This window comes from Malania oleifera, chromosome 6 (genome assembly GCF_029873635.1).
Source record: "Malania oleifera isolate guangnan ecotype guangnan chromosome 6, ASM2987363v1, whole genome shotgun sequence".
In the NCBI taxonomy this organism is placed as follows: Eukaryota; Viridiplantae; Streptophyta; class Magnoliopsida; order Santalales; family Ximeniaceae; genus Malania; species Malania oleifera.
In genome coordinates, this window is record NC_080422.1 from 108,796,036 (window position 1) to 108,822,818 (window position 26,783).

Here is a 26,783-nt window from a genome sequence, read left to right on the forward strand (position 1 = left end):
CTTCCTCTGAGACAGTTACAGTAATGTTGTTCACCTGAACAAATGTGTTTGACAAGGGAAAGACACTTTTGGGATTTGAGGACACCATCCCACACATGCACAACCTCAATGTAGCAGCAAATCAAAAAAATACACAGCAAACAAAATGCTCTTGGGTTTCCAAAAGTGAACTTTTGGACCAACCGAAACAACTACAAGTGGACTTCCAGACCAACCGAAACAACCACAAGAAAATCAATCACTAGTTCAACCACAAACAAGTCACCAACAACTGGACATAGCTCTGCCACAGCTCTACAAAAATAATGTATGAACACTGACACCGCTCCAAGAGACTTGCCAATGAACTTTACTAATACAGAACACCACCACCAGGTTGCCAAGAGCGCATGGTCGAAAAAGGTTGGATTTTTCAACAAAACACATGCTCAATAGCTCGATAGTATGGTCTATGAAGTAATCAAGGCATCCTACAGCAAAACTGCAAAAAAGGTGGTCAGAAATTGTCTCATGCACTGGCCAATGGGGTTGGTGCAGTCAGCTGGTGTGTGGGGGCAAGTGAGCAAGTTTCTGGCGATGGGTTTTTGCGGATGTACAGATCAGAGTGTTCTGTTTTTGGTTATATGGTTGCTTTTGTGAAATATGTAAGGGTTTTGAAGGTTTGGAGAAGGAAAGCAACGGCCAGGAAATTTCAGCAATGGCTGAGTTTTCTGGCAATCCCTGGACTTGTTTATAGGCTGTAGTAGTATGGTTGATCCTCCTATACTGACTGATTTGCATAGGATGGCTAGGTTTAGGGTTTGATTTGGTGGTAGGGGTAGGATTTAGGTTGGATCTTGCTTTGATACCATGTTGAATAATTGGGTAAAACGGAAGAACTTAACTCAATGATAGGTCTCTCCTGCTATTTATAATATATGTCAAGTACAATACCAATGACCATAACACCCTTACACTTACTAACATAACTCTAGCACATACTAATAATGCTAAATGACTAAATAACCATTAACAATAACTTTGACTAAATGCTGTGCAGATTGATTTGGATATTGGCTCTTCATCTGTTGCAAGGAGTGTGATTGGCCTCGTCCTCGGATATGTTACAAGCATAGTAGTTGATCTTGCAATTTTGGTAGAGGTTGGTGCCTATATGGTTCAATATATTTTGAATGAAATGGTATAGACTTGTGTTCTTCAATTACGAGCTTTTGTATGAGTTCAGACCTTTGAACAGCTCAGCTTGCATTCACACAGATTGAAATGTTGCATCTAGCTATTAACTGCTAATGTACCATCATCCTATTGCTGTTTTAGATGTGGACAATTTTATAACTTGTAGGCCTTCGCAGATATTATACGTGTTGAAAGCTTTTGAAATGCAGGGTAAGTAAAATTGTAAAATTACAAAATGCAGCAAATATCAGTCAATTTGCCCCCAGCTAGCAGTTCAGGGTCTAATCACCATACATGTTCCTTTACAAGTCATATTTGACCTTTTAAAAAAAATATTATGAATTTTTTCTTTTTTCTTTTATATGTGTATATATAGTTATATAAAAAATTCCCAAAAGGTTACACCTCGCCTCATTAGGGTTAAAATGCCTCACCTTACGCATTTTTGAGACATTGCTTTCAAGTAATATTTTTGTTATTTTTTGGAGGCTTTGTGCTGTCTGTGTCGTTGCAGGTCAAATTGTTGAGATTTCTGTCATTGTAAAATTGATCTTTAAAATTGAACCTCAATAAATTTGGAACATGTTAACCATTTGTTTGGATCTTTGCATTTGGACTTGGGGTTTGAGCAAAATGTATTACAAAACTATATTAATTTTATTTCAAATCCATGCAAATCCAATTGAAGCCCCAAAGTCTGTGCTCCCAACACAGCCTAAGACTTTATATGAAGCTAATATTGCTGTGCTGCATCACTTGTACTCTGAAGGTATTAGGAGCACAAACATTGGACTAAAAGCAGATTACCACTTGTATGTTACAGTTTACTTCAAATTTTATTTGGTCAACAGTCTTTGCAGGCCCAATTGTTAAAATTTTTTGTTGAATTTATACATTTATGAACATCTGATCTGTGAAATGATATATCAATGCTCACAATTATAAACTTCTAAAATGCCTGTCATTTATCAAATGCCCACACAAATAGTTATTGATGGAAGCTGTGTTTACAGGGAAAGGAAGAGAAAGAGCTGCCTGAATACATTCTCGGGACCGTTCGACTAAATCGTGTCAGCCTTGATTCTGCTGTTCCACTTGAGGCTTGAGGTTTCTATATGTCAATATTTGTCTGTCAACTTGTTTTCCAAATTTAACGCCATTATTTAATTGGGCACCATTTTTCAAAAACTTTCCATGTATCATTATAAGCGAATCAGCATCTAAAATCAAGTGACATTAATAAATAGTTTTCCTTCATCTGAATTTCAATTTAATTTTTAGTCTGCAAAAGTTGGGGTGTAAAAATTCAGCTGCTGATTTTTTACCCTGGCAGGGTCGAATGAGATATATATTTACATGTTCTTTGAATGGGATGATGCGGGTGATACGGGTCTATCCTTTGTACCTCGAGCGTTATATATTTAAAGGTCGGATGACTGCATCTACAGAAAACCAAAATAAAATAAAATAAAATAATAAGTTTTGGAGCCAGGGAGCATGCACTTATTGAAGCTTGTGTGGAGTTGCACCAAGACAGGCTGCTAGAGGCTAGAGCAAACCTTCATTTCCTATTCATTTGTCCTCTCCACTCCTCCATGACACTTGCTCCCCCATCCCTTCTGGCCACCTTACAACAAATCCAACCCTCTTTCACAGTACATCCACAGTGAAAAGATCATTATCTCATTTCTCTGGTTATTGAATTTTCATGTAATGAATCTGAAAATTGCTCCTGAAGTTGCTTGGTCATTAAGGTCAAAAGGAACAAAAAATCGTAAAGGATTCTTAAAAGAAATATAAACGGAAGAAATGTCCTTTCTTCAATCACCTTTACTATACGCACTATCTCATCTTTTGCTATATATTTACGCATACCTTTTTGGGTGATTGATGGTTTTGTCTGCAGAATGTTTTTTCCTCTTTGCTTATTAGTTTATGCACCACCGCAGCTTGATTTGAATTTGGAAGGTCTGCCCCCTGTCGATCAATGGCAGGCAGATTGTCCAAAATGCCCTTCATTTCATCTTCACAGATCCTGGTGAAACAGGGGCGGCAGCTGTCTTTTGGCTGTCGAAAGTGTTCTTCCTCCTTATCATGGAGTATTGCACGATGCTAATTATTAGAAGTAATATTCTTTTAAGTGATTAGATTTAAGATATCTAAAGCCAGTGCTCTGTCTTTTGACCACCGTAGTCTCAAGGGAATCAAAATTTTTTAAGCGAGTAGTGAGTACTTTTCTCTGAAAAGATGTGTTGATCTTAGCCTACAGAGACAGGGCAGATGCATGTGTCTTTTCATACCTGGTTTGGAAAATCTTTTTCCCTGATAATTCTTAATTTCTTCCTTTTAGCTCTTCCCATCACTTTAGCAAGTTTATCAAATAAATAAATAAATAAGCAATCATCCCTTTTTCAAAATCAAAATTAATTTTGTGTCCTCCTTTTCTTCTTTGTAATGGCATGGTCTATACTTCAAAAAGTTACTGGGTCTACACTATTTGATCATTTGATTTTTCTCTTTGGCATTTTGGATTGTGAATTTTATCAGCTCTTTTGGATCAATGAAATCACTCCAAACAGGAAGTCTCGCTAGTTTGTATATGAGTTAATGGATTCATTGTTTGGAATGAATTTATTGGTTCGAAAAATGTAGCAAGAGGATAGTATGGTTGTTTTGAAGGACTTTGTTTAGTTTTTTTCATTTTGTAGTGTTGCCAAAAACAAGGAAATAGAAGATAGGATCAAGGGTCTTGATTCAAGGTGGGGTGGGGAAATAACATCTAGTTGGAAGAAAAGCTCAAGAATGTTTGGCATTATTTTTTTGATATATATAATGAAAAAGCACGTTAGCGCTTGTTTATATTACTAATTTTTTTATTTCTGTTGTAAGTTTTTAGCTGCTTATATAAAAATTAAAAATTAAATTTTATAATTTTCAATTGTTTTGGTAACCTATTATAAGACTATTTAAATATCTAGAGTTAACTTTTTTGGATTAAATTATCTATATAATTCATTTTTAATTAAAATAATCTTATGAAAAAAGCCCATAAAATTTTTTAGGAATTTAAAAAATAATAAAAAGGTCATTTACAGAATATTTTTTTGTAAATTGCAATTGTTATGTATAATAAGATTTTCCTAGTAAGTTAATTTTGAAATACAATAATTAAGAATTACTTTTATTTTTATGATGATATTTTAATTTTTTATTATTTTATTATTTTAATCATACTTTTAAATTGTTCTTCTAGCCAAGAACAAAAATGTACATTTCTTTAATTAAGTTTTTAATTTATTTAAATTTATAAGTATTGATGGTTTTCATTTTTTGTTATTGTTTTTTATTTTTAGTATTTATTTTTATTTTTCATAATTTTTACAGCAATAGCAAAAGAAGACGTAGAAGAAGAAGTCGAAGAAGAAAATGCTAGTGGAAGGTCTCACTCTCTTCTCGTGTCACACTCTTACCCTTTGAAAATGCACATTGTTTATACTATTTCTTGAATTTAGGGTTTGTTAAAATTAAATCACTTTTACACCATATAATTTAGGGTTTCTATTTATTTATTCATAAAACAAATGCCCACAATTAATATAAATGAAAACCTTTCTCTTTCAAAGGTTCAATTTCTAATACTACAATTATTCGTATTATCACATCCAAAAGAGCGCATTAAGATTAGAGTTGGTATCTTTTTCTTTTTCAAAATTAAAATTGAAGACACTTCTGACCATTTTTTTTGTTTAATAAAAACCCGAAGCTCGGTACACAAATAATATTTTTCTCGCAACTAGACTAGAGTTTAAATAAATGTTTACTCTCTAAATATCCTTAATTTTGCTCTTCCTAATTTACTAAAAAAATTAAAACTAAAGAGTAAAAGATAACCAACCCAACATATTCAATTTTTAATAGAACCGCAAAAGCACAATCAACGTTTAAAAAGAAGACCATATATTTTTTTCAAAAGGTGTTATGAATTTAATGGCAAGTAATGATGTATACATTAATTTAATTGAGCGACAAATAAAGATACACAACTAACTTATTAATGGGTATCATCATTTATTCGATGATCCAATAGCAAATTATGATGCATCACCGACTTAATTGAATTAACAAGCCTAACAGCACAATGACAGGGATTGTAATAATATATTATTTTTGTAAAATCAAAGTTTTTTATGAATATGTCTATTGACCAATCAATAGTTTTATTAAGTCAAAAATATAATTCTTTTTCTTAAATAACCTATCGCAAATTTCGGGATATATATTCAAGTCATCTATCATATTAAAAAAAAATAGCCATTACGTTATTATTGCTATACTGCTTTCAATATCTTGTTTAGATTATGATGGAGTAAATTATATCTATCTTCTATCACCATAATTATACCTCTGGAATACATTTAGTAAGGAGTGAACATATGTTTGGTAAGAGGAAAAATGAAATAAAGAGGCCTCTAGTAGCTAAATTCATTCCTTCATCATATATACTATAGAAATTGATAACTAAAATCAATGTGGACATAATTGTGCCACGTTTCGACTGCAAGCTGTTGTATTTTTTTCTTTCATAATTTCATGAATCAAAACAAAGTTTCTCTCTCTACCCCCTCCAGTATACTTTTGATCCCATTAAAAAAGACAAAGGGCCCCAAAAATGATGTAAAAGAAAAGAAGAAAAAAGCTAAACACAAATCTCTCTCTCTCTCTCTCTCTCTCATGGTTGGACTGTTTGTTGGCCCATTTTAACATGTATATATATATAGAAGCAGCTAGATGAGTGTATAGCTTTGGTCTCATCAATTAGGGTTCCTCATGATGATCTCCAGTCACCATTAATGGATAACAGTACAGTGAAGAATCACGGATGCACCACTGTGCTAGCTACCTTCCTGCATGTGCAGTACTCCTGCATGTAATCTCTCCGTAGGCCATACGATATATGAATATATATATATATATATGGCCTGTACTGCATGCATGCATATCTATAAAGGATATTCCTACTTTCCCCTATGCATGCAGTACGTACATATATAAATACAAACACCTTTTTTGCCCCAGCTGGCTGCATGGCTGACTGCCTAGCTAGCTATTCCCTGTACGTACGTTTCTGCTGCCAGTCTCTGTTAGTTTAACCCATCACCAAACAAAACCTAGCTAGCCACTGCCCCTCCTCATGACACATCACCTAGCCAGCTACCTCCACAACTTGCAGCCATCTTTGAAAATTTTCAAGTTGCAGTTTCAAATTTCAGAACTTAAATTTAAATTTAAGTAGATTTAGATAATTTTTAATATAATTTTATATTATATCTTATCAAATTTAATATAAATTTAAATTTAAAATTTCTCCAAACATAGGATCAAAAGTATAAAAATTTTGATTCGATTTGAAAAAAATGATGAAAATTAGCACTAAAGTAAAAATTTCTTTTATGATACTTCAAAAATGGGTAATAGACATAATAATGTATGTTTTAGGACTAATATATTACAAATTAAATACATCTATATTGTATGTGTGGTGTGATATATAGTTGTAATATAATGTGTGTATTAAACATATTAGGTTAATGTAAATGAAATTCATAAATTAATTAAATATTATTTATTATACAAATAAGGATAATTTAAACATTAATGATAAAATAAATATAGTTCAAAGTTTAACTTTTCATGTAATTTCAAAAGTTCTTGTAACGATATTTTGTTTCAATAAAAAAAAAAGGATAAATTAGGAGAAATTTTTCACTTTGCGTCTAAACCGCACATTTGAATTTTAAGAAAGTTAATTTTATTCTATAGTTAAAATTTCGACAAGGTTCGCTAAGATGCCAAGATTTCGATAAATTTTGAATGATTTATTGAAATTTAGACAAAAAATAATGTAAGATATAATTAATTGCCAGTTCAATTTCGAAAGTGATGGAGAGCAGATATTTTGAAGAAAATTTTAATAATTTCGTAAAAATTTAAGACCATGGTTGAAGGATGTGTTTGGATTGTGAATTTTATCTAAAAAGAAAATTTTTAAAAAATAAAAGAAGATTTATTTTTGGGATAAAGTGACTTCCCCTCAAATAATTTGATAAAAAATACAAACCACTCCTTGCATTTCAAAAATCTCATACAACTTTCCTGATTTGTCCCGACCAATATTTGACAGCAAAACAAGTCAACAATGAGGGAGTATAAGTTTCCGTTCTAAAAATTAAATGTGAAGAGAGGTTCATGAGATTTTTAAATATGGAGAAATCTACATCTTTTATCAAAATTACATAGAATTTTTAAAACATTTGGAAAGTTTGTGTGTGTGTGTGTGTTTTTAAGTTCTTGACTTTTACTCTTATTTTTATTTATATTAAATAATACTAAAAACGATAATCTTTTTAACACAATCTAATTTTTTTTTTAAAAAAAATCAATGCTAATGATGTATAAAAATTAATTTTTTTTGTTAATTAAGTCATCATATATATATATTTTATTTTTTGGTGCCCTAACAGTTATTAGACACATGGTTATAGAATTCAAGAGCCTCACTCACATAAACCATCGTCATACACACACACATACATAAGGGTGAGCATAATTCGGTTTTAACCGAATTTGGCGACCAAATTCGGTCAATTCGTTAGGTTCATTTTTTATTTGGTTTGATTTGGTTTTATAATTTGGTAAATTCGGTTATTCAGTTCGATTATGGAGAAAGTGAATTTCAACTAACCGATTTAACTGAATTATGTAATTAATGTTGAAGATTAAAACTAAACTTGACGATGGCAACAAAATTTGACGGCGGTATCTCCACCACCCCCAGCCCACTATTGTTAAATTGCAGTGGAGAGTAGGCAACCTACTTTCACCAACCAGTCTACTTGTTTAAATTTAATCCTACCTACCATTCATCCTTTGCTATAAATAGATGTGTGTGTGTGTGTGTAATGTAATGTGTGGTGTAGAGAGACATTAACTAGTGAGGAGTGTTTCGTGTATTTTGAATTCCTCTGTAATTTTTTTTTAGATTGAAATCAATTGAGTGCAATTCCTCACTGAGTTTCAATCACAACCAGTGATTGAGTGAGTCTCCTCCACCCATTAGTGGTATCAGAGCTTTAGGTTTGTCGAAATTCGCCAAACAGAGGCGAATAAATGGGAAATTTGAATTTTTTCTTAGATTTGAAGTTGCTCAAAATCCGAAATTGAGTATACCATTGTGAAATTCGTGTTGAGACGAGTCTAGAGGTGGAAACCACGTCTCAACCGGAGTCCCAAAGCCCCCACACGCGCTTTCACGCGCCAACAAACGAAATAGCGTCCTCCGCACACGCCGGCAAAGATACTGACTACTGACGCCACGTCCCTCATGCGCCCGCACGCATCTTCTTCGCCTGACTGACGTAATCCGACCCGGACACTCGATCCACGACCCGGCCTAGCAACTTGAATCCAAACCCGCGAGCACAACCCAACCCGACTAACAGACCCGCGTCCAATCGTCAACACGCGGCATGCCTAGAAGTCGCCACGTGGACTAACGGTAAGAGCTGACACCGTTTATCTCCGTTAAGAAAAATCGGTCTAAGTCAAACCAGTCCAGAATTATTTTTTAGCCAGTTCAGTGATTTTTAAATCAGTTCGTTGTAACCCAAAACCAGTTCCTAAAATTTTTTGACCTTCTGAACACATTGGTGGCATTAGATTTGCCAAAATCAATCTCTATCACTCTGTTTTATATATATATTAAACCCGATGGGGAACGATGCACCCAAGCGGTCATTCCAAAGTTGACACGAGAGAATTATGACAACTGGTCTATTCAAATGAGAGCTCTTCTAGGTGCTCAAGATGTCATGGACATCGTTGAAGATGGGTACCAAGAAAGCCCATCAAAAGAAGTCGATAAGTTTGCACGATCGACTCACAAGATCGTTCGTTAAGGTATTTGACATGCACTAGACCATATATACTCTATGGAGTTGGACTTGTTAGCAGGTACATAGAGACTTCTAACCAGTTCCACCTAAATGCAGCGAAAAGGATATTCTGCTATGTTAAGGGTACCATCACTGATGGTATGTTCTATTCATTAAGAGGAGATTGCAAACTTATCAGCTATTCAGATAGCGATTGGGGAAGAGATTTTGATGAAAGAAAAAGCATGACTGGATTCACATTCTTCATGGGAGATACAACGTTTACATGGTCACAAAGAAGCAACTCATTGTAACATTGTCATCATGTGAAGCTGAGTATGTTGTTGCCAGCTCAACTGTCTGTCATCGTATACGGATTAGGAATGTACTGAAGTATTTAGGATATCTTCAAGATAACCCCACGAAATTCTGCATCGACAATCGATCAGTGATTGCACTTGTGAAAAATCCAGTTTACCATGAAAGAAGCAAATATATTGATACTCGGTATCATTTTATCAAGGAGCATGTCAAGAATAAAGAAGTGAAGTTGATATCTTGCAGAACGTATGATCAGATTGTTGACATTTTCACGAAGCCACTCAAGTATGATATTTTTGTAAGACTGAAGACAATGCTCGGAATGACAAAACCAAGAGAGTCAAGTTTAAGGGGGGGATGTTGAAGATTAAAACTAAACTTGACGGTGGCAGCAAAATTTGACGACGACAGCTCCACCAACCCCAGCCCACTGTTGTTGAATTGCAATGAAGAGTAGGCAACCTACCTTCACCAACTAGCCTACTTGTTTGAATTTAATCCTACCTACCATTCATCATTTGCTATAAATAGATGTGTGTATGTGTGCGTGTGTGTGTGTGTGTGTGTAATGTAATGTGTGGTGTAGAGGGAGACATTAACCAGTGAGAAGAAGTGTTTTGTGTATTTTGAATTCCTCTGTACTTTTTTTTTTTTAGATTGAAATCAATTGAGTGTAATTCCTCACTGAGTTTCAATTACAACCAGTGATTGAGCGAGTCTCCTCCACCCATCAATTAATTAATAATTAAATATCAATTATATAATTTAGGGTTCCCACAATTTCCCAAATCCATAAAATTTTTGAATTATATAATTAATAATAATTAAATATAAATTATTAAGTTGAATTTTGAAAGCATATAAATTATAAGATCATATATTTTTTTCTATAATTAATTATAATTTGATTCGATTAAATTGGATTAACCGAAATAACTACAAATTTGGTTAATTGACACATACATTCAGATGCTTGTTCATGACTTATTGAGCACTGACATTCATCTTGCACGAGACTTTGTGAGTATAATGATCGCGAACCGTGACATTAGTCTTTATCAATGACATTATTATTCTGCACACTATCATCAACTCCCATCAATATGTTTATACAAAAATATAAAGAGCCAACAATACTTTAATCTAGCTTTGGGTTTCATTTCATTGTGCTACACACTGTTGTTATGATGTATTTGGTCAAGTTCCCACTTATCCTTTGGTTTAATTGGGCTCCCATCATCACATACATCAACTTTATTCGTACCTGTAATTGCAAAGTCTTCTTTAGATGGGGTCCTAGGTTTTCACTTGGGCCATATTTGTGGTGTACTCTCCTTTAATCAATAAACTTTTTTGTTAACAATTGAAAAAATGATTATTTACTATTACAATTTTCTCCTCTTACCTACGTTTTCCTCTAGGTTAATGATGACATAATAAGCTCCCTATTTTATCATCTTAATTTTGAAAATTTATCATCGGTCTGGAACCTTAAGACTACTAAGGAAATTTATTGAGAATCAGAAGAGTTGAAGATTATTCACTATTTGATTATTCTAAATTCTTTGTTATTTTAAAATATTTTTTATTTTTATTTTTGATGGTATTTGATATGGAGAAAAAATAGAGGGGAAAATAAATTTTTATCTTATTTTTCTTTTCCTTTCTTTTCCTCAACACAATTCACGATTAAATTGACCCTTAAAGAAAAAAATTTGAAGTAATTTTCTCTCACACCCAACAAATCAAAAGTTCAAACCCCTACATAGCAGCCTAGCCCACTTGCTCTTTTTCTCATAAGCTAGCTAGCTCCTAGCTGCTGCATCAAACGATCAAAATAGTATTAGCTCAATAAATTAGCCCATTTCACAAAAAGATCATTGCATTGGATCATCATTTTTATTATTTACATACAAGATCAAAATGGTGCTGTTTTGTGGCTAGCTCGTAATCAAAAAAAGAAAAGATAGAACTGCTAGCTTTAGTCACAAATCTGTCTTCAGTCCCTACCAAAGGGCACCTTCCCCTGTCATTTCAGTCAACACATGCACTCAGAGTTTATGGAAATTCCTTTAAATTCATTTCTATCTTCGTCTGCATATGAAACAAACCAAATGTTACTTTCTTTTTCATGGGTGAAGCTTGTTTTTCACACAACATAGATTTTGAGGACTTGAAGCATTGCCCCACAACGTTCAAATTACAATACACGAACTCCATCTCCCTGCTATCTTATTGGATTCTCTTCAGCGAAAGGGGAGATAAAAGATGCCCACCATGTGTTCGACCTTTATTCCCAAATGGCCAACACTGCTACGCTATTGAAATAAACAAACGCCCTTCTGGTCCCCTTCTTGTTTCAAAAAGCAGCTAAATTATAATCTCATATCACCTAATTACACCACGTCTTTCCTTCTTTTTCACAAGCTTTCTCTAGTCCCCATGCATAATATCGCTCGCCCAATTCATAAAAAAAATGCAAAATTTATCATGAACTGCACAGTTTAATTTCTTTCTCCCCCTGGCCCGGGGGGGGGGGGGGGTGGTTTGTTAATTTCTGCAAGTGTCATTCTCTGGTTTGGTCTGCAAGTTCCAATGGAGATCTTCAGAGGATTCTACCTCAATCTCCTTCTTGCTTCAATGCTTGTCTCTGCAGTTTCAGAAGCTGATCGCTTCTCTGAGGCTCTCCTGAGCTTAAAGTCTGAGCTTGCTGATAACTACAACAGTTTGAGTGATTGGATTGTGCCTCCAGGAGAGAACCCATCTCAAAAAATCCATGCCTGTTCTTGGTCTGGTGTCACCTGCAACAAGAATCTTACCACAGTCACTGGTTTGGATCTCTCCGGGAAGAATCTTGATGGTGTGATCTCTGGAAAGCAATTCAATCTCTTCACTGAGCTTGTTGATCTCAACCTCAGTGCCAATTCTTTCTCAGGCCGGCTTCCAGTGGAGATTTTCAATCTCAACAATCTGAGAAGCTTGGATATCAGCAGAAACAATTTTTCTGGCCACTTCCCTGTTGGGATTTCCGCCCTCCGGCACCTTGTTGTGCTTGATGCACTCAGCAACAGCTTTTCCGGGCCATTGCCGTCAGAGGTCTCCCAGCTTGAACTTCTCAGAGTTTTCAATTTAGCTGGGAGTTACTTCATTGGACCAATCCCACCAGAGTATGGCTCTTTCAAGAGCCTTGAGTTTATTCATCTTGCAGGAAATTTTTTAAGTGGAAACATTCCACCAGAATTGGGTAAGCTTAAGACTCTGACACATATGGAGATTGGCTACAATTCTTACCAAGGTGGCATCCCTTGGCAATTGGGTAACATGAGCGAGCTTCAGTATCTTGATATTGCTGGCGCTAATCTCTCTGGACCAATCCCAAAAGAACTCAGCAATCTCACCAATCTTCAATCACTTTTTCTCTTCAAAAACCAGCTCACTGGATCGATTCCTCGGGAATTCAGCAGAATCAGTGCTCTTAGAAACTTGGATCTTTCTGTAAACCAAATCTCTGGGGCAATTCCTGAGAGTTTTGCCTGGCTGAAGAATCTTAGATTGCTCAGTTTAATGTACAATGACATGAGTGGCTCTGTTCCTGAAGGAATTGCACGACTCCCATTACTGGATGCTCTTCTCATTTGGAACAATTTCTTCTCTGGGTCACTTCCACCCAGCTTGGGAATGTACTCGAAACTCAAAACGGTGGATGTTTCATCAAATAATTTTATCGGCAGCATTCCTCCAGGCATCTGCGATGGAGGTGTGCTGCTCAAGTTGATGTTGTTTTCGAATAATTTTACGGGCAGGATTCCTCCATCACTCTCCAACTGTTCTTCCCTTGTTCGTCTTCGTCTTGAAGATAATTCATTCTCAGGCGAGATCCCATTGAAATTTAGCCGTCTGTCCAATATCACCTATGTTGATCTGTCCAGAAACAAATTCATAGGTGGGATACCCTCTGATGTATCCCAATCTTCCAAGCTTCAGCACTTCAATGTTTCAGAGAATCCAGGGCTTGGAGGCACCGTACCAGCACAAACATGGTCTCTGTCATTTCTTCAGAATTTCTCAGCATCCTCGTGTAATATTTCAGGCAATCTTCCTCCATTCCAAGTATGCAAGTCAGTTTATGTGATTGAATTGGGTGGGAACATCTTATCAGGGTCTGTCCCAGATAGCATCTCCAAGTGTTGGGCTCTTGAGAGGTTGGACTTAGCAGACAATAATTTAACAGGCCCTATACCTCTCGAGCTTGCAGGTCTTCCTGCACTTGAAGTCCTAGACCTATCACAGAATAATTTCAGTGGCCCTATACCCATGAGGTTCAGTAATTCTTCAACATTAGTACTCTTGAATGTATCTTTCAATGATATTTCAGGTTCTATTCCTTCGGCGAAGAGATTCGGTTTGATGGGTGCCAGTGCTTTTGTTGGAAATCCAAAGCTGTGCGGAGCACCTTTGCAACCATGTGCTGATTCAAAGGATATTCAACATGGTCTAAGATGCGGAAGCAAACTTACATGGGTTCTGCTGCTGTGTGCAGGGGTTGTGTTGTTCATTGCAGTTTCAGTTATGGGGATAATTTATGTTCGAAAAAGAATTAAAGGCCGGTGGAAGATTGTATCCTTCATTGGGCTCCCCCAGTTCACAGCAAATGATGTTCTGCGAAGCTTCAACGCCACAGAACCTGTGGAAACATTAACAATGCAATCGGCTTCAGTCTGCAAAGCAGTTCTTCCCACAGGAATAACAGTCTCAGTGAAGAAGGTCGAATGGGAAGCAAAAAGAATGAAGGTCATGTCAGATATCATAACCCAAATGGGCAATGTAAGGCACAAGAATTTGATAAGATTGCTAGGGTTCTGCTATAACAAGCATCTTGCTTATCTCTTGTATGATTACTTGCCTAATGGAAACCTGGCTGAGAAGATCAGATTGAAGAGGGATTGGGCAGCCAAGTACAAAATTGTAATTGGCATTGCTAGAGGACTTTGTCACCTTCATCATGATTGTTATCCAGCAATTCCACATGGTGATCTGAAATCTAGTAACATACTGTTTGATGAAAATATGGAACCCCATTTGGCTGAATTTGGATTCAAATCTCTTGTTCAACCCAAAAGAGGATCATTTTCTGCAGCATTTTCTGGGATAGAAACAGGTACGCCAACTACCCAACTTCTTGCACATCTTAATCAATGACTAGTACAAAATACTGTATGGTCCTGTTCCAAAAATAACTTGTTCTCCGTAATCAGACAAGGGATCAGTACTTTCCTGAAAAGTCCTGAAGTATGCTAAACCAGAAGAATGTTTGTATGGTACTTCAATACTTTACAAGCTTTTGGTAAACCCCAAAAAGTCCAACAATGGAACTTGTTATTTGTCTCAATAAAAATAGTTTCAAACAGTGCTTGCCTGCAAGAATATACCATTTCTTAATCTTAAGACTTTGACATCTTTCTATGTCGGCCTGTATCTAATCACTTTCTTATCTTCTTCAAGAAACATTCTTAAAAGCTTATTCTGTCTGTCTGAACAGGTGAGCTCAACACTGCAACCAAAGAGGAACTCTACATGGACATTTACAAATTTGGGGAAGTCATCCTGGAAATTCTAACAAATGGTAGGCTGACGAATGCGGGAGGAAGCATACAAAGCAAGCAAAGGGAGGTTCTTTTGAGAGAGGTTTGTGAGGAGAACAGAGTTATTGGTTCCACCTGCTCATCACAAGAGGAGATAAAACTGGTGCTTGAAGTTGCATTGCTCTGCACCAGAAGCAGGCCTTCTGATAGGCCATCCATGGAAGATGCGTTAAAGCTTCTATCAGGTTTAAAGCCACAGAGAAAATAGCAGGAAACATATTAGTGTAATGAGGAAGGGGCTGCAAGTTCCGGACTATCTACAGATAGTTAATAGACTAGATAGCTGCCAATTAGAGTGTGCATTTGCATTTGTATTTGAGTTGGTTGATAGCTTGTTCCTGTCAGTACAGATGAAATTAGGCTCTTGTAAAGTATTGTCCTATAAGTTTGTGTATTTAAGCTTGTGGTGGAAGATATAAGTGAATTACTGTATTTATTCAACAATTTTTCTTCCTATATTTTTCCTGTTGTTGTTGCCACCATAATCATATTTCCTATTCCATTAGTATGCTCATGTCGGCAAAATATTCAAGTTAGAAATCTTTATATTAAAAGTTAAAATTCCTTTTTGTTGATGTTGGGTCCTCTTGATGCTAACGTGAAGGTTAAGCCAAAATATGCAGAAGTCAGCATCACAATTTGTCTAATGTAAATAGAAGAGGTAGGGTGGATGAGAACAGAAAAAAGTTCAACACAGTGCCCTTTTAGAGATAAAAAATTGTTTTTGTCTTCTGTAGCTGTCCAAGATGGAGAATGAATTCTGCATGTAAGCAATTGCACCTCGAGCCTCTTCTGAATTGTTTCTGCAGATTGTATTGTTAAGTTTAACATAACTTGAATTTTGTTGAAAGCAATATGCAGAACCACAGCAATTGGTCGACTGAAAATAGTGACAGCAAACTGGATGATAAGCCCTGAAAGGATGCTAAACCAGAAGAATGTTTAGTACAACGAGTACTTTACAAGTTTTGGGTAAACCACAAAAAGGTTCAACAATGAAAGTGGTCATTTGTCTCAGTATAATTAGTTTAAGTCGGTGCTTGCCTGCAATAGTATCTTTACCGTAATTAAGACCTTGACATCTTTTCTATGTGATCCTGCATCTAATCACTTACCTATATTTCTTCAATAAACATTCTTAAAGCTAATTCTGTCTTGTCTGAACAGGTGAGTTCAACAGTGTCACCAAAGAGGAAATCAGCATGGACATTTACAAATTTGTGGAAGTCATCGTGGAAATTCTAACAAATGGTAGGCTGACGAATGCGGGAGGAAGCGTACAAAGCTAGCCAAGGGAGGTTCTTCTGAGAGAGATTTGTGAGTTCAATTGGACATCCATAGAAGATGCATTAAAGCTTTTATCAGGGTTAAATCCACAGAGAAAATAGCATGAAACATGTTAATGAAATGGAGAAGGGGCTGCAAGTACAGTTGGATGTTATCACGTTGAACGACCATCAACAGATAATTAACAGGCTAGTTTCTTGCCAATTAGAGAGTGTATTTGTATTTGGTTTTGCTTGATAGAAGTAGGATCTTGTAAAATATTTTCCTACTAGTTTGTGTATTCAGCAATTTTCTTCTTATTTTTTCCTTGGGTTGTTTCTGCTCTCCGTCTTTAAATTTTGTTATTGATAAGAGTAAAGGTACCCTATCACCCTATGGGCTCGAGGGAGAGTGTTGGTGTGCGTCTAATCCCACATCGCCTTTTTGGACAATCCCAAGGTAGTATAAGATCCTCTTAACTCTCTTTCTTTAATACTTAGATTTTGAGGATGAATTCTCTAACTCTAATATTCGACCAGCACTACACAAATGTGTTTTGGGGCACGAATTTCTAATCTTGAATTTGGATTTAGGTGAATTTGAAAAAATTTCAATATAAGTTTGTATTACATCTTATCCAAATCCTAATTCTCTCCAAACATGGAGATAGGATTAGTCTAACCCCCGTCCCATGCAAATCCCTTCCAACCCCTTCCCAAGATTAAAATTAAATGAAAATTCAAACCCTAAAAAAGTATTATTTGGTTATATTTAAAAATAACTACTGGTTGTAAGTACTTATAAAATAAGTTGTATTTAGATAATACATTTACTATAAGTACTCTTTAAATATATATTATTATCATATAAATAGAATTATTATTTTAGCATATAATTAACATATTGTAATGTAGAACAAGATTATATATAATTATTAATTTATGTTAAAATTTTTAATTAATACGATCTAATTAATATTTGCAATTAACATTTTTTATTTTTAAACTAACAAATCAATAAATATTTATATTAATTATATCTTAATTGATATTTTTAATATTATCTAATAAAGGGGTCAATTGAGAAAGCTTATGATTATTAGATTATGTTAATAAACTAACATTTTTTATTAATATTTTTAATTAACATTTCAATTGCTTCTTAAATCAAAATGTAATGAATATTTATATTGCTTGACATTTTAATACTTTTTATTAGACATTTTATTGTCCTACAAGATAAAAACCTCGGCTAACATTTGGAATATTACTTTTTGCAATGGTAACATTAATTATGTGTTGATATTTCAAAGTAATAAAATATAATTAGAAATATTTTTAATGAAAAAATGTGACAATAATTAGAAGTAATTAAATATAAATTGTTAGTATTTCTTAAAATATTATGTATTAATTAAGACTTTTAATTCATATTAACTTTGTTCTATTACTTATCATTAAGTACATATTAACAAAATTTTACTAATTGTTAATCACACAAATGGAAAAATCTAAGTTGTATAAAAATTAAAAAAACAAATTCGGTAGTCAAAGCATAAATCGGGGTGGAGGAGGTGGAGGAGAAAGAGCAAGCAAGCAGCGCCGGAAAGAGGAAGCACTGACGGAGGAGCGGAGGAAGAGGAGGGTGCGGCAGCAGCAGAGGAGATGGAGGAGGAAGCATTAACGGAGGAGGATGAGGAGGAGGCATCAGCAGAGGAGGAGGCGGCGGCGGAGGCACCGTAGAGGTGCAGCTGCGCAAGATCACAGTGCGGGAGAGGGAGGGAGGGAGACGAGAATGTCTGAGTGGGAGAAAGAATAGAGTCACGCGTTACTTACTAAAAAAAAAAAAAAAAGTTAAAATCAAATTAATGGAGCAAATTTAATTAGTTTGATTTGGTTGAAAAAAATTTATTTAAATTTTTTTTTATTTTCATTTAATTTTGATTTTTGGCTTTTAGTTCGATTAAGTGAATTAATCGAATAGTACAAATTAATTTTATATATATATATATTAGTATTATATAACTGTATATTTTATATATGTTAAAATATTAAATCAATTAAAATTCGTTAACCAATTTACGAATTCGATTTGGTCGATTTTGAGTTCAGTTAATATGAAATTTCAGTTTGAATTAGTTAATAAGATTTTTTAAACGAAATGTTTCGACTAATTAACCGAACCAACCAAATATTCATCCCTACTTATCTCATTTCCCTATAAATAAATAAAAAAAGTTCAAAAAGTAACTTTTGTAATATATTTTATTCTAGGTAGATACATTTTATTCTTGCTAAAGTACAATAGAACTTTTGAAATTAAACATTGGAAACCATGCATGCAGAGGCAAAGAGATTGGACTTTGGAGTATCCAGAAACGGTTTCAAGAAAGAGCATTTTAATAATAGTAACATTGGCTTCTAATTGCCAATTTGACAAATGTCCCACTAAGAAATACTTTTTTTCCATTTATGTAATGATGTCAAATATATATATGAGTAGAATAAAGTAGTATAATATAATAAAATAATATTTTATTAGAAACTCTTTTTTATTTCCGTTTACCCGCATAATAATATGTATATATAATATATTAAGAGTTGGGTAATAATATATAAAACTAATAATAAAAATTATATACATATATATATATATATATGTGTGTGTGTGTGTATGTAAATAAATAATATATATAAATAAATAAATAATATATATAATATATATAATGGAGTATATAAATAAAAATATTATATATATATATATATATATATATGAATGATGGGGGGTGTCGGATACACCCCTTTAATTTAATTCCCCCCTGTTTGGAAATTGAATGGGTAGGATCAATATTGTACGGCTAAACTAAGAAATGAGAAAATAAGAATTGACACTAAGATTTACGTGAAAAATATCTTCAAACAAATTGAGGGAAAAACCACGGTCAATAGTAGAAGGAATCCCCTATGAAAAAGGATGTTACAACTCTCTCTAATTACAAGAAAAAAAACAATGATAACTCTCTCTCTTGAATTAAGAGTATACAAATCTCTCTAAGAAATAGAAGAAACTAGGTTGCAATAGGGAGACTTTGCTGGTGAGTACTTGATTTCTCTCTCTTTGAAACTAGAGCTGAAGATGCCCGGGATGATAAAAACTCCTCATAGGCATCTCTATTTATAGTAGAGAGTACTGCCCACATTTGTTGAATTTTGTAGTCTACTTTTATTGATTCCTGCAACCCTCCTTTATAGACTCCTTCAGCAAACTAATGTTGAAAAAACTATAGCTCGCATTTGTTGACAATTGTAGCCACATATGTTGATAATTGCAACCCACGTATGTTGACAATTGCAACCCACAAATATTGAAAAAAAGTTTTACATTTCACATTCTCCCACTTAAAGTCATTTTCAAACATCTTTTCATCCTTTTCTAGTCTTGCCAGTTTCATGTCACTTACGTTTCTGTTAGGCCATAAGAGGATCTATACCATATGAACTTGTCAACATTGATTGGTTTTGTCATAACATCTATTAGGTTGTCTTTGGTGCGAATCTTTTGCATGTCCACACTTCTTCCTCCACAACTTCTCGAACGAAGTGATACTGTATTCCAATGTGTTTTTGTGATGACCCAAAAATATATATATATGATTAAAGTACAATAATAATAAAATAATAAAAATAGTCATTAAGTTAATATCAATACAGAAGTGTTTTTCTGTAGGATCCTTGATTCCATGTTTGATGCCTAAGAAAGACCTTGTCTTAGCGAGTGCTCAGAGACCATTGCGGCTCAGTCGCTCCCTGGAGGTCAGCCTGGTCAAAATGGAATTTCATAGGATAAACAGGATAGACACTATTTGTACACGTAAATAAGTATATATACATAAAATAGTGTTTTGACAGACATAATTTGTAGAAATACATAATAAGATAATAATAATATAGGTATCATATGTGGGGCCCACAAGACTATGTGGGGTCCACATGAGTCCCGGAGCCACAAGACACTGTTTATATACGTAAATAAGTACATAAAATAATGTTTTAACTGATATAATTTGTAGAAATATATGATAAAATAATAATAATGTAAGTATCATATGCGGGGCCCACAAGACTGTGTGGGGCCCACATGAGTCCCGAAGCCGTATGGAGGTTTACACGAGTCTCGAAGCTAATTAGGATGCATAAAATCGTATAAGAATTATTCGAGTTACGTAGGATCCATTCGGGTCTCGAAGTTGTGTGGGGCCCACAAGACCGTGTGGGGCCCACATGAGTTTTCAAAATTCAAATTAAATTCTTGTTCAAAAATAAATAATAAAATAAATAAATACTAAAAATAGTTTAAAAGTAATAACAATGATAATAATGATTAAGAAAAATAATAAAATAATTAATTAACTAATTGATTAATTAATTAGGTAAGTAATTAATTAAGAATTTATTTAATGGGAATGGTGGCAAGCACTCCCACATGGCCTCCATCCCCATCCCATACTCAACCCATACCTTGCCCATCCTTTGCCCATTCTTTAATTAAAAAAATTATAATTTCACCCATCTCCCCACACTTTTATAAATTTCATTTCTTCTCCAAAATTTTCCTATAAATAGGGAGCTCTCAACCTTCATTTTTCACAACAATTTTCTAAGGAAGAGAAGGATTAGTGAGTGAAAGAATTTGTGGTGGAGTGAGAATTTTGAGTAAGTTCTCAATCACCCACTTTTTCCGATCTCATTTCTTAAAGATAATTATTGTGTTCGTAGCACACGGTAAAAGAAGAAGGTAAGTAAATTTTGATTATGTTAGTTTCTTTTTATTTTAAATTCATACCCGAGTTTATTTTGTACGAAAATTTTAATTATGTTACTTAGTTCCACAAAATTTCTATGAGTTTATTTTTACGCATATTTAATTATACCAGTTCTATCTTTAATATACTTGCATCTATTTTTAGGTTAAGAAATGTTCCAATCCCCTCGGGTAAATTTTCAGCATTTCTTTCTATTCAAAAATAAAATTATATATATTTATAACACAAAAATTGTGTGGCATGAGTTTATTTCTACGTTACATTTTTTATGTAAATATGAGTAAAGATGAGATTTTCACGATATTATTTTAAATTGCATAAATTATAATAAGATGATTTTCAAACCCCTTATGGCAACGAAAGTTCAAAGTTACAGATGCTCGGTACCGCAGCTTAAAGTTTATACGGATCAGAGTGCACCCACACTGTTTACAGAGTGGTTATTTATGTTAGTGGATTTCTCCTGAGTGCACACCTGGTTTAAGTCCAGGACTTAATAAGGAAAATCTCACTTAAAGTTTACGTACGTTGATTTAGTTTGGTCGGCCAGCCAGCTAAGTCCAGTCTTCGGACCGCACAACCCAGTCATGGGGGTAAACATGACTTACGGCAAACAGGCCTAAGGGTGGGTTTTTATAATATATGTTTATACATATTTAATTACGTGTACAAAGTTACTGATGATTTGAAGGAAAAGTGTAAGTTTACGTGAAAAGGATCATTTTGGTACTTAAATGACGATCTAAGGAACACGTATAAGGAAAAGTATATGTATGTTTATCATTAAATATTTTTACAGTTTTAAAGTTAAAAGTTTAATTTAACAGTTATAGTATATGATTGTAAAAATTTACTGTTGAAATTGATGACAAAAGTTTTATGCAGAAATTTTAAATTTATGTTTATTCTAAAAGCAGTATTGAAGTTATAGTATTAAATATTGTTTTACGAAATTCTTTAAAAGCTCATTTTGGTCACACACTAATAATAATCTTATTTACTTACTGAGCGTCGTCTCACCCCAATCATATTTTATTTCAGATAACTCTGAAGGACATGTCGGAAATCAGGCTTAGCAAGCATGCGGGTGGGAATTAGAAAAATAAAGATTTATTTAGAAACATTAGTATGATTTCAGATATTTACGTTTGTGTAATTTTCTTCATTTGAAATAAGTGATTGTAACATGAATAATTAGCGCTCTGGTTTAAATAAAATTGAGTTTATTTGCTTCCGCTGTAAATTAGTAGTAAAAAGTTAATATCCCAGGCCCCTCGGGGTCGGGGTGTTACAGTTTTGTTCTGGAATGAAAAAACGGATTCCTTACAATATGCAAGGCACTCTGACTGTCATAATACAAAAGAATCCTCTCTTGCGTGTGTCCGAGTTGTTCCATTAACCTTTTAATCCAGATTGCCTCCTTTCAAGCCTACATAACTACCATGTATTCAGCTTCAGTCGTAGACAATGCCACAACAGTCTGTAACTTTGATACCCAGTTTACTGCTCCTCCTGCAACGGTAAATACATAACTTGTAATGGATTTTATTTTGTCTAGATTACTTGCAAAATCTGACTCAACATATCCCCTGAGAATAAATTATGATCCTCCATAACATAATGCAGCATATGAGGTCCCTTTAATGTATCTTAGGACCCTCTTCACAGTATTCCAATGCTCTCTACCATGATTCTCCATGAACTGACTAACAATATCGATTACCAAAGCAATATTTGGTCTCGTACAAATCGTAGCATACATTAGGCTTTCCACTGCTGATGCATATAGAACTCAAGACATTTCCACCCTCTCTACTTCATTGTTAGGACACATACTTGAGGATAATTTATTATTGACAACAAGTGAGGTATAAATTGGCTTACAATCTTGCATGTTGAAGCATCGCAAGACTTTCTTCAAATAATTCTTTTAAGAAAGTCAAATCTTCTTGTATTTTCTGTCTCGGTTAATTTGCATCCCTAAAATCTTATTTTCTGGTCCCAAATCCTTCATATCAAAGTCCCTAACCAATTGTGCCTTCAATTCTTGGACTCTTTCTTTGTTGGGACCTACAACCAACATATCATCGACATACAACAGTAAAATAATGAAATCATTATCACCAAACCTCTTGTAGTATGTATAATGGTCTAAACTGAATCTGTTGTATCTGAGGCTAATTATGAAGGAATCGAATCTCTTGTACCAACACCTTGGCTCCTGCTTTAAGCCGTACAGAGATTTGGTCAACCTAAAAACCAAGTTTTCTTTTCCTTTTTCTTCACAACCTTCTAGTTGGAGTATGTAAATCTTTTCTTCAAATTCACCATGAAGAAAAGCAATTTTCACATCTAACTGCTCTAGATATAAATCAAACACAACACACATAGCCAATACATTTTTGATAGTAGTAAGTCTAACAATTGGAGAAAATGTCTCATTAAAATCAATACCTTCTTTTTTAGCATACCCTTTCACCACCAGTTTGCACGATATCACTCCACCTAATCATTGTCATCTCGCTTGATCTTATAGACTCATTTATTTCCAATGGCTTTACGTCCGTGTGGTAATGGAACAAGCTTCCATGTATTATTTCTGTACAAGGCTTCAATTTCTTCATGTATTACTGTCATCCACAAAAAAAAAAAATAATAATCAATGCTACTAACAACCTCAAGGAAAGTTGATGGCTCTCCATCTTCTGTTAGATGACAATATGCAGTATCGCTTGCCATGACATAATCTGAGTGCCATGATGGTTTCTTTGTCTTACGTACTGAACGTTAAATTTATGTATCATTGGCCTCATTTGGTTCTTATTCCTCATGCTTTGGTGTGGCTTTAGAAGAATCTTTCTTTTCTTCTATCTGAACAGTAGTAGTTGTTTCCAAAGTGCTGATGTTTTCTTTATTTTGCAGTTCATTTTCTATAAATATCACATCTCCGCTGACTACGGCCTTGTAGGTAGTGGGATCCCACAGGCGATACCCCTTGACTCCGTTAGCATAACCCAAGAATATGCATTTTCTAGACTTTAGGTCCAGTTTAGTTCTTTCCTGGGCATTATACATTACCTATGCAGGACATCCAAATATGTGAAGAGAAGAATACTGGGCTGGTTTTCCAGTCCACATCTCCATTGGTGTCTTCAAACCAATTGTTGTTTACGGTGCCTGATTTATCACATAACAAGCGGTTCTAACTGCTTCAGCCCATAATGGCCTAACTAGATCTGCAGTCTTCAACATGGCTCTGGTCCTCTCCAATAGGGTTCTATTCATCCAATTTGCTACGCCATTTTGCTGAGGCGTATGTGCAACAGCGAACTTGTAACGACCTGCTCCTTTTTCACATATTTTTTTTATATATATAAATAAATTATCATCACATCATACATCCCAACTCAGCAGGTCACAATCCACCTGGGCCCGTGGGCACCAGGGATATAACAAAACATACAGCAGAAGCCTACGCAGCAGAAAGTATAAAATCATATACATCTCATCATAAAGTGCATAACACATACCAGAGTCACTACAATTACTATCTCACAGTATATACATCTCAAAAATGAAATCTAGGGACAATCCCCACAAAACCTAACTGTCCCTACCAAAAACTTACCCTTCCAAAGAGAGCAAACAACTGATCTAGATCAGCGGGGCTTTTCCCACTCTCCTATCAGGGGCTCCTGAAAAATGTATAAGATTTAGGGGTGAGACACCTCTCAGTAAGGGAAATAAACTAATACCAGTGTGTGGCAACATGAGTATTATGTGTTTTACATATACCATACATAACATATTCAATACTGTTTATCAAATCTGGGAAAACATACATGTCTCATCTCATACACTAATAATAATATAAAACAATCCTGGTAGGTTAGCTGGCTGTTGTCATGTATTACCCCCACATGACTGGGTTGTGTGGCCCGAAGGCGGGACCTGACAATGGTTGGCCGACCACTGCCAAGTCAAACAGTAGTCTGTAGGTCCGATGGGTCTACCCAGACTGGTCCGTACACCAAGGGCGATAACAGCACACTTCTTGAAAATAACCACATCGACCATCCAATCTCACACCACTCCGTACAGTGGCGTTAACACAGATATCATGATCACGAGGACCATAGACACATAGCAACGGTACCGTGCAAGTGCTAGCCTAGACCAAGCCAACCAGGTTCTGATATCATATACATATACTAAAACCGTGATACATAAATATCTCATATCATTTATTTTCACATCAATCATATCATTTCACATATATACGTGTATCATGAAAATCATCGGCCCGTACGCCGGTATTACACATTTTAACATAGCACGGCCCGTACGCCGGCAAATCACATAGCACAGCCCGTACGCTGGCAAACCACATAGCACGGCCCGTACGCCGGCAAATCACATAGCACAGCCCGTACGCTGGCAAACCACATAGCACGGCCCATATGCCGGCAAATCTCATCCACATAGCACGGCCCATACGCCGGCAAATCACATATACATATAAAAATATCTCGGCCCGTACGCCGGTTTTCCATCATAGAAATCCATATCGTCCCCATTCCCAAAAAAAACAGTATTTCACAACATTTTTATACTCATGCCACACTAAACAAATTTTCTATGTATTCAACATATCATCATTTAAACAGTATTTTCCAAATATAAATCATATATATAAATATATTTATTTTTCTTGAAACCAGATACTATATATATATACATATATTTTCTCAAAACAAAACTAGCTTAGTTTATCCCCTTACCTGATTCCTGAAAAGCCACTAAGAAAATCTTTCCCGTACCCACAAGGTTCTCAACTCAATACCCTGAAAATGAAAACTCGCAGAATTAAAGTTTAGTATTTTCGTACATACAATATTTTCTATAACTACCACTAAGTCAAATTCAACTTAAAAAATCTTACCTCAACTTAGGGATGATTCCCAAGGTTCCCAATTAATACCCTGGAACTGAAAATTTCTAGTATTAAAGTTCAGTATTTTTACGCGTATATTACTTTCTTCAACTGTCAAAAATCCAAATATTGAATATAAAGCCTTACCTTGGATTTCGGATGAAATCCAACTTCGTTTTCCTGACGATCCGTTCCGGCAGACTTGTAGAGAACTTTGCCAGGAGCGTCGTGGTGGCTTCGGTTTGTCGATCCGGCGTAAAACTGGCCCGGAATCGAAGAGAGAGAGTCGTAGGAGAGAGAAAGAGAGAAGAGAGAGAGAGAGAGAGAGAGAGAGAAAGAGCACTCACGCACACCAAATGAATCCAATTCAAATTGGATTTTTTTCTTTTTTTGACTTTTCAAAGCTTAAACTTGTGGTTTGAATTTATTTGACTTTTCAAAGCTTCTTCTTTTTTTTTTTTTTTTGAAGAAGCTTGTATTATATAAATATAAATATATAAATATATATATAAATAAAATATAATAATTACTTATATATATATATATATATATATTTTGTCCTTATCATACTATTCATTTTACTTGTTAATTTAATTAATTAATTTTATTTTATTATTTTATTATTATTATTATTATTTTAAATTTTATTTTTTTTTACCCGGTTACTACATTCCTCCCCCCTTAAAAGAATT

At 34.6% G+C, this 26,783-nt stretch overlaps 2 protein-coding genes and 1 long non-coding RNA gene across 5 annotated transcripts in view; 2 read left to right on the forward strand and 1 right to left on the reverse strand.

Moving 5' to 3' along the window:
* The window catches only part of LOC131157912 (protein ENHANCED DISEASE RESISTANCE 2-like), a 55,047-nt gene extending 52,608 nt beyond the window's left edge, over window positions 1-2,439 (forward strand). For all 3 annotated transcript variants that reach the window (XM_058112374.1, XM_058112376.1, XM_058112375.1), the window contains 2 exons: window positions 1,040-1,141; window positions 2,190-2,439. In XM_058112374.1, the coding sequence (XP_057968357.1) occupies window positions 1,040-1,141; window positions 2,190-2,282 (195 nt within the window). In that variant the 3' untranslated portion in view covers window positions 2,283-2,439. The remainder of the gene's footprint in view (window positions 1-1,039; window positions 1,142-2,189) is intronic.
* Window positions 2,440-11,082: 8,643 nt separating this feature from the next.
* On the forward strand, window positions 11,083-15,511 carry LOC131157914 (leucine-rich repeat receptor-like protein kinase TDR). The gene is made up of 2 exons (XM_058112377.1): window positions 11,083-14,586; window positions 14,968-15,511. Exons 1-2 carry the CDS (start codon window positions 12,024-12,026, stop codon window positions 15,276-15,278), a joined length of 2,874 nt encoding a protein of 957 aa, XP_057968360.1. The 5' UTR covers window positions 11,083-12,023; the 3' UTR covers window positions 15,279-15,511.
* Window positions 15,512-24,637: 9,126 nt separating this feature from the next.
* LOC131157915 (uncharacterized) lies at window positions 24,638-26,460 on the reverse strand. Its single transcript, XR_009137350.1, has 4 exons — window positions 26,239-26,460; window positions 26,101-26,146; window positions 25,940-26,002; window positions 24,638-24,853 (listed from the first exon to the last, which is right to left on the reverse strand). It is a non-coding gene; the product is annotated as an uncharacterized LOC131157915 (long non-coding RNA).
* Window positions 26,461-26,783: the final 323 nt, after the last annotated feature.

Coding starts and splice junctions, on each gene's coding strand:
- LOC131157914 (XM_058112377.1), top strand. CDS start 12,024: ATGGAGATCTTCAGAGGATTCTACCTCAATCTCCTTCTTGCTTCAATG. Junction 14,587..14,967: donor ATTTTCTGGGATAGAAACAG/GTACGCCAACTA, acceptor CTGTCTGAACAG/GTGAGCTCAACACTGCAACC.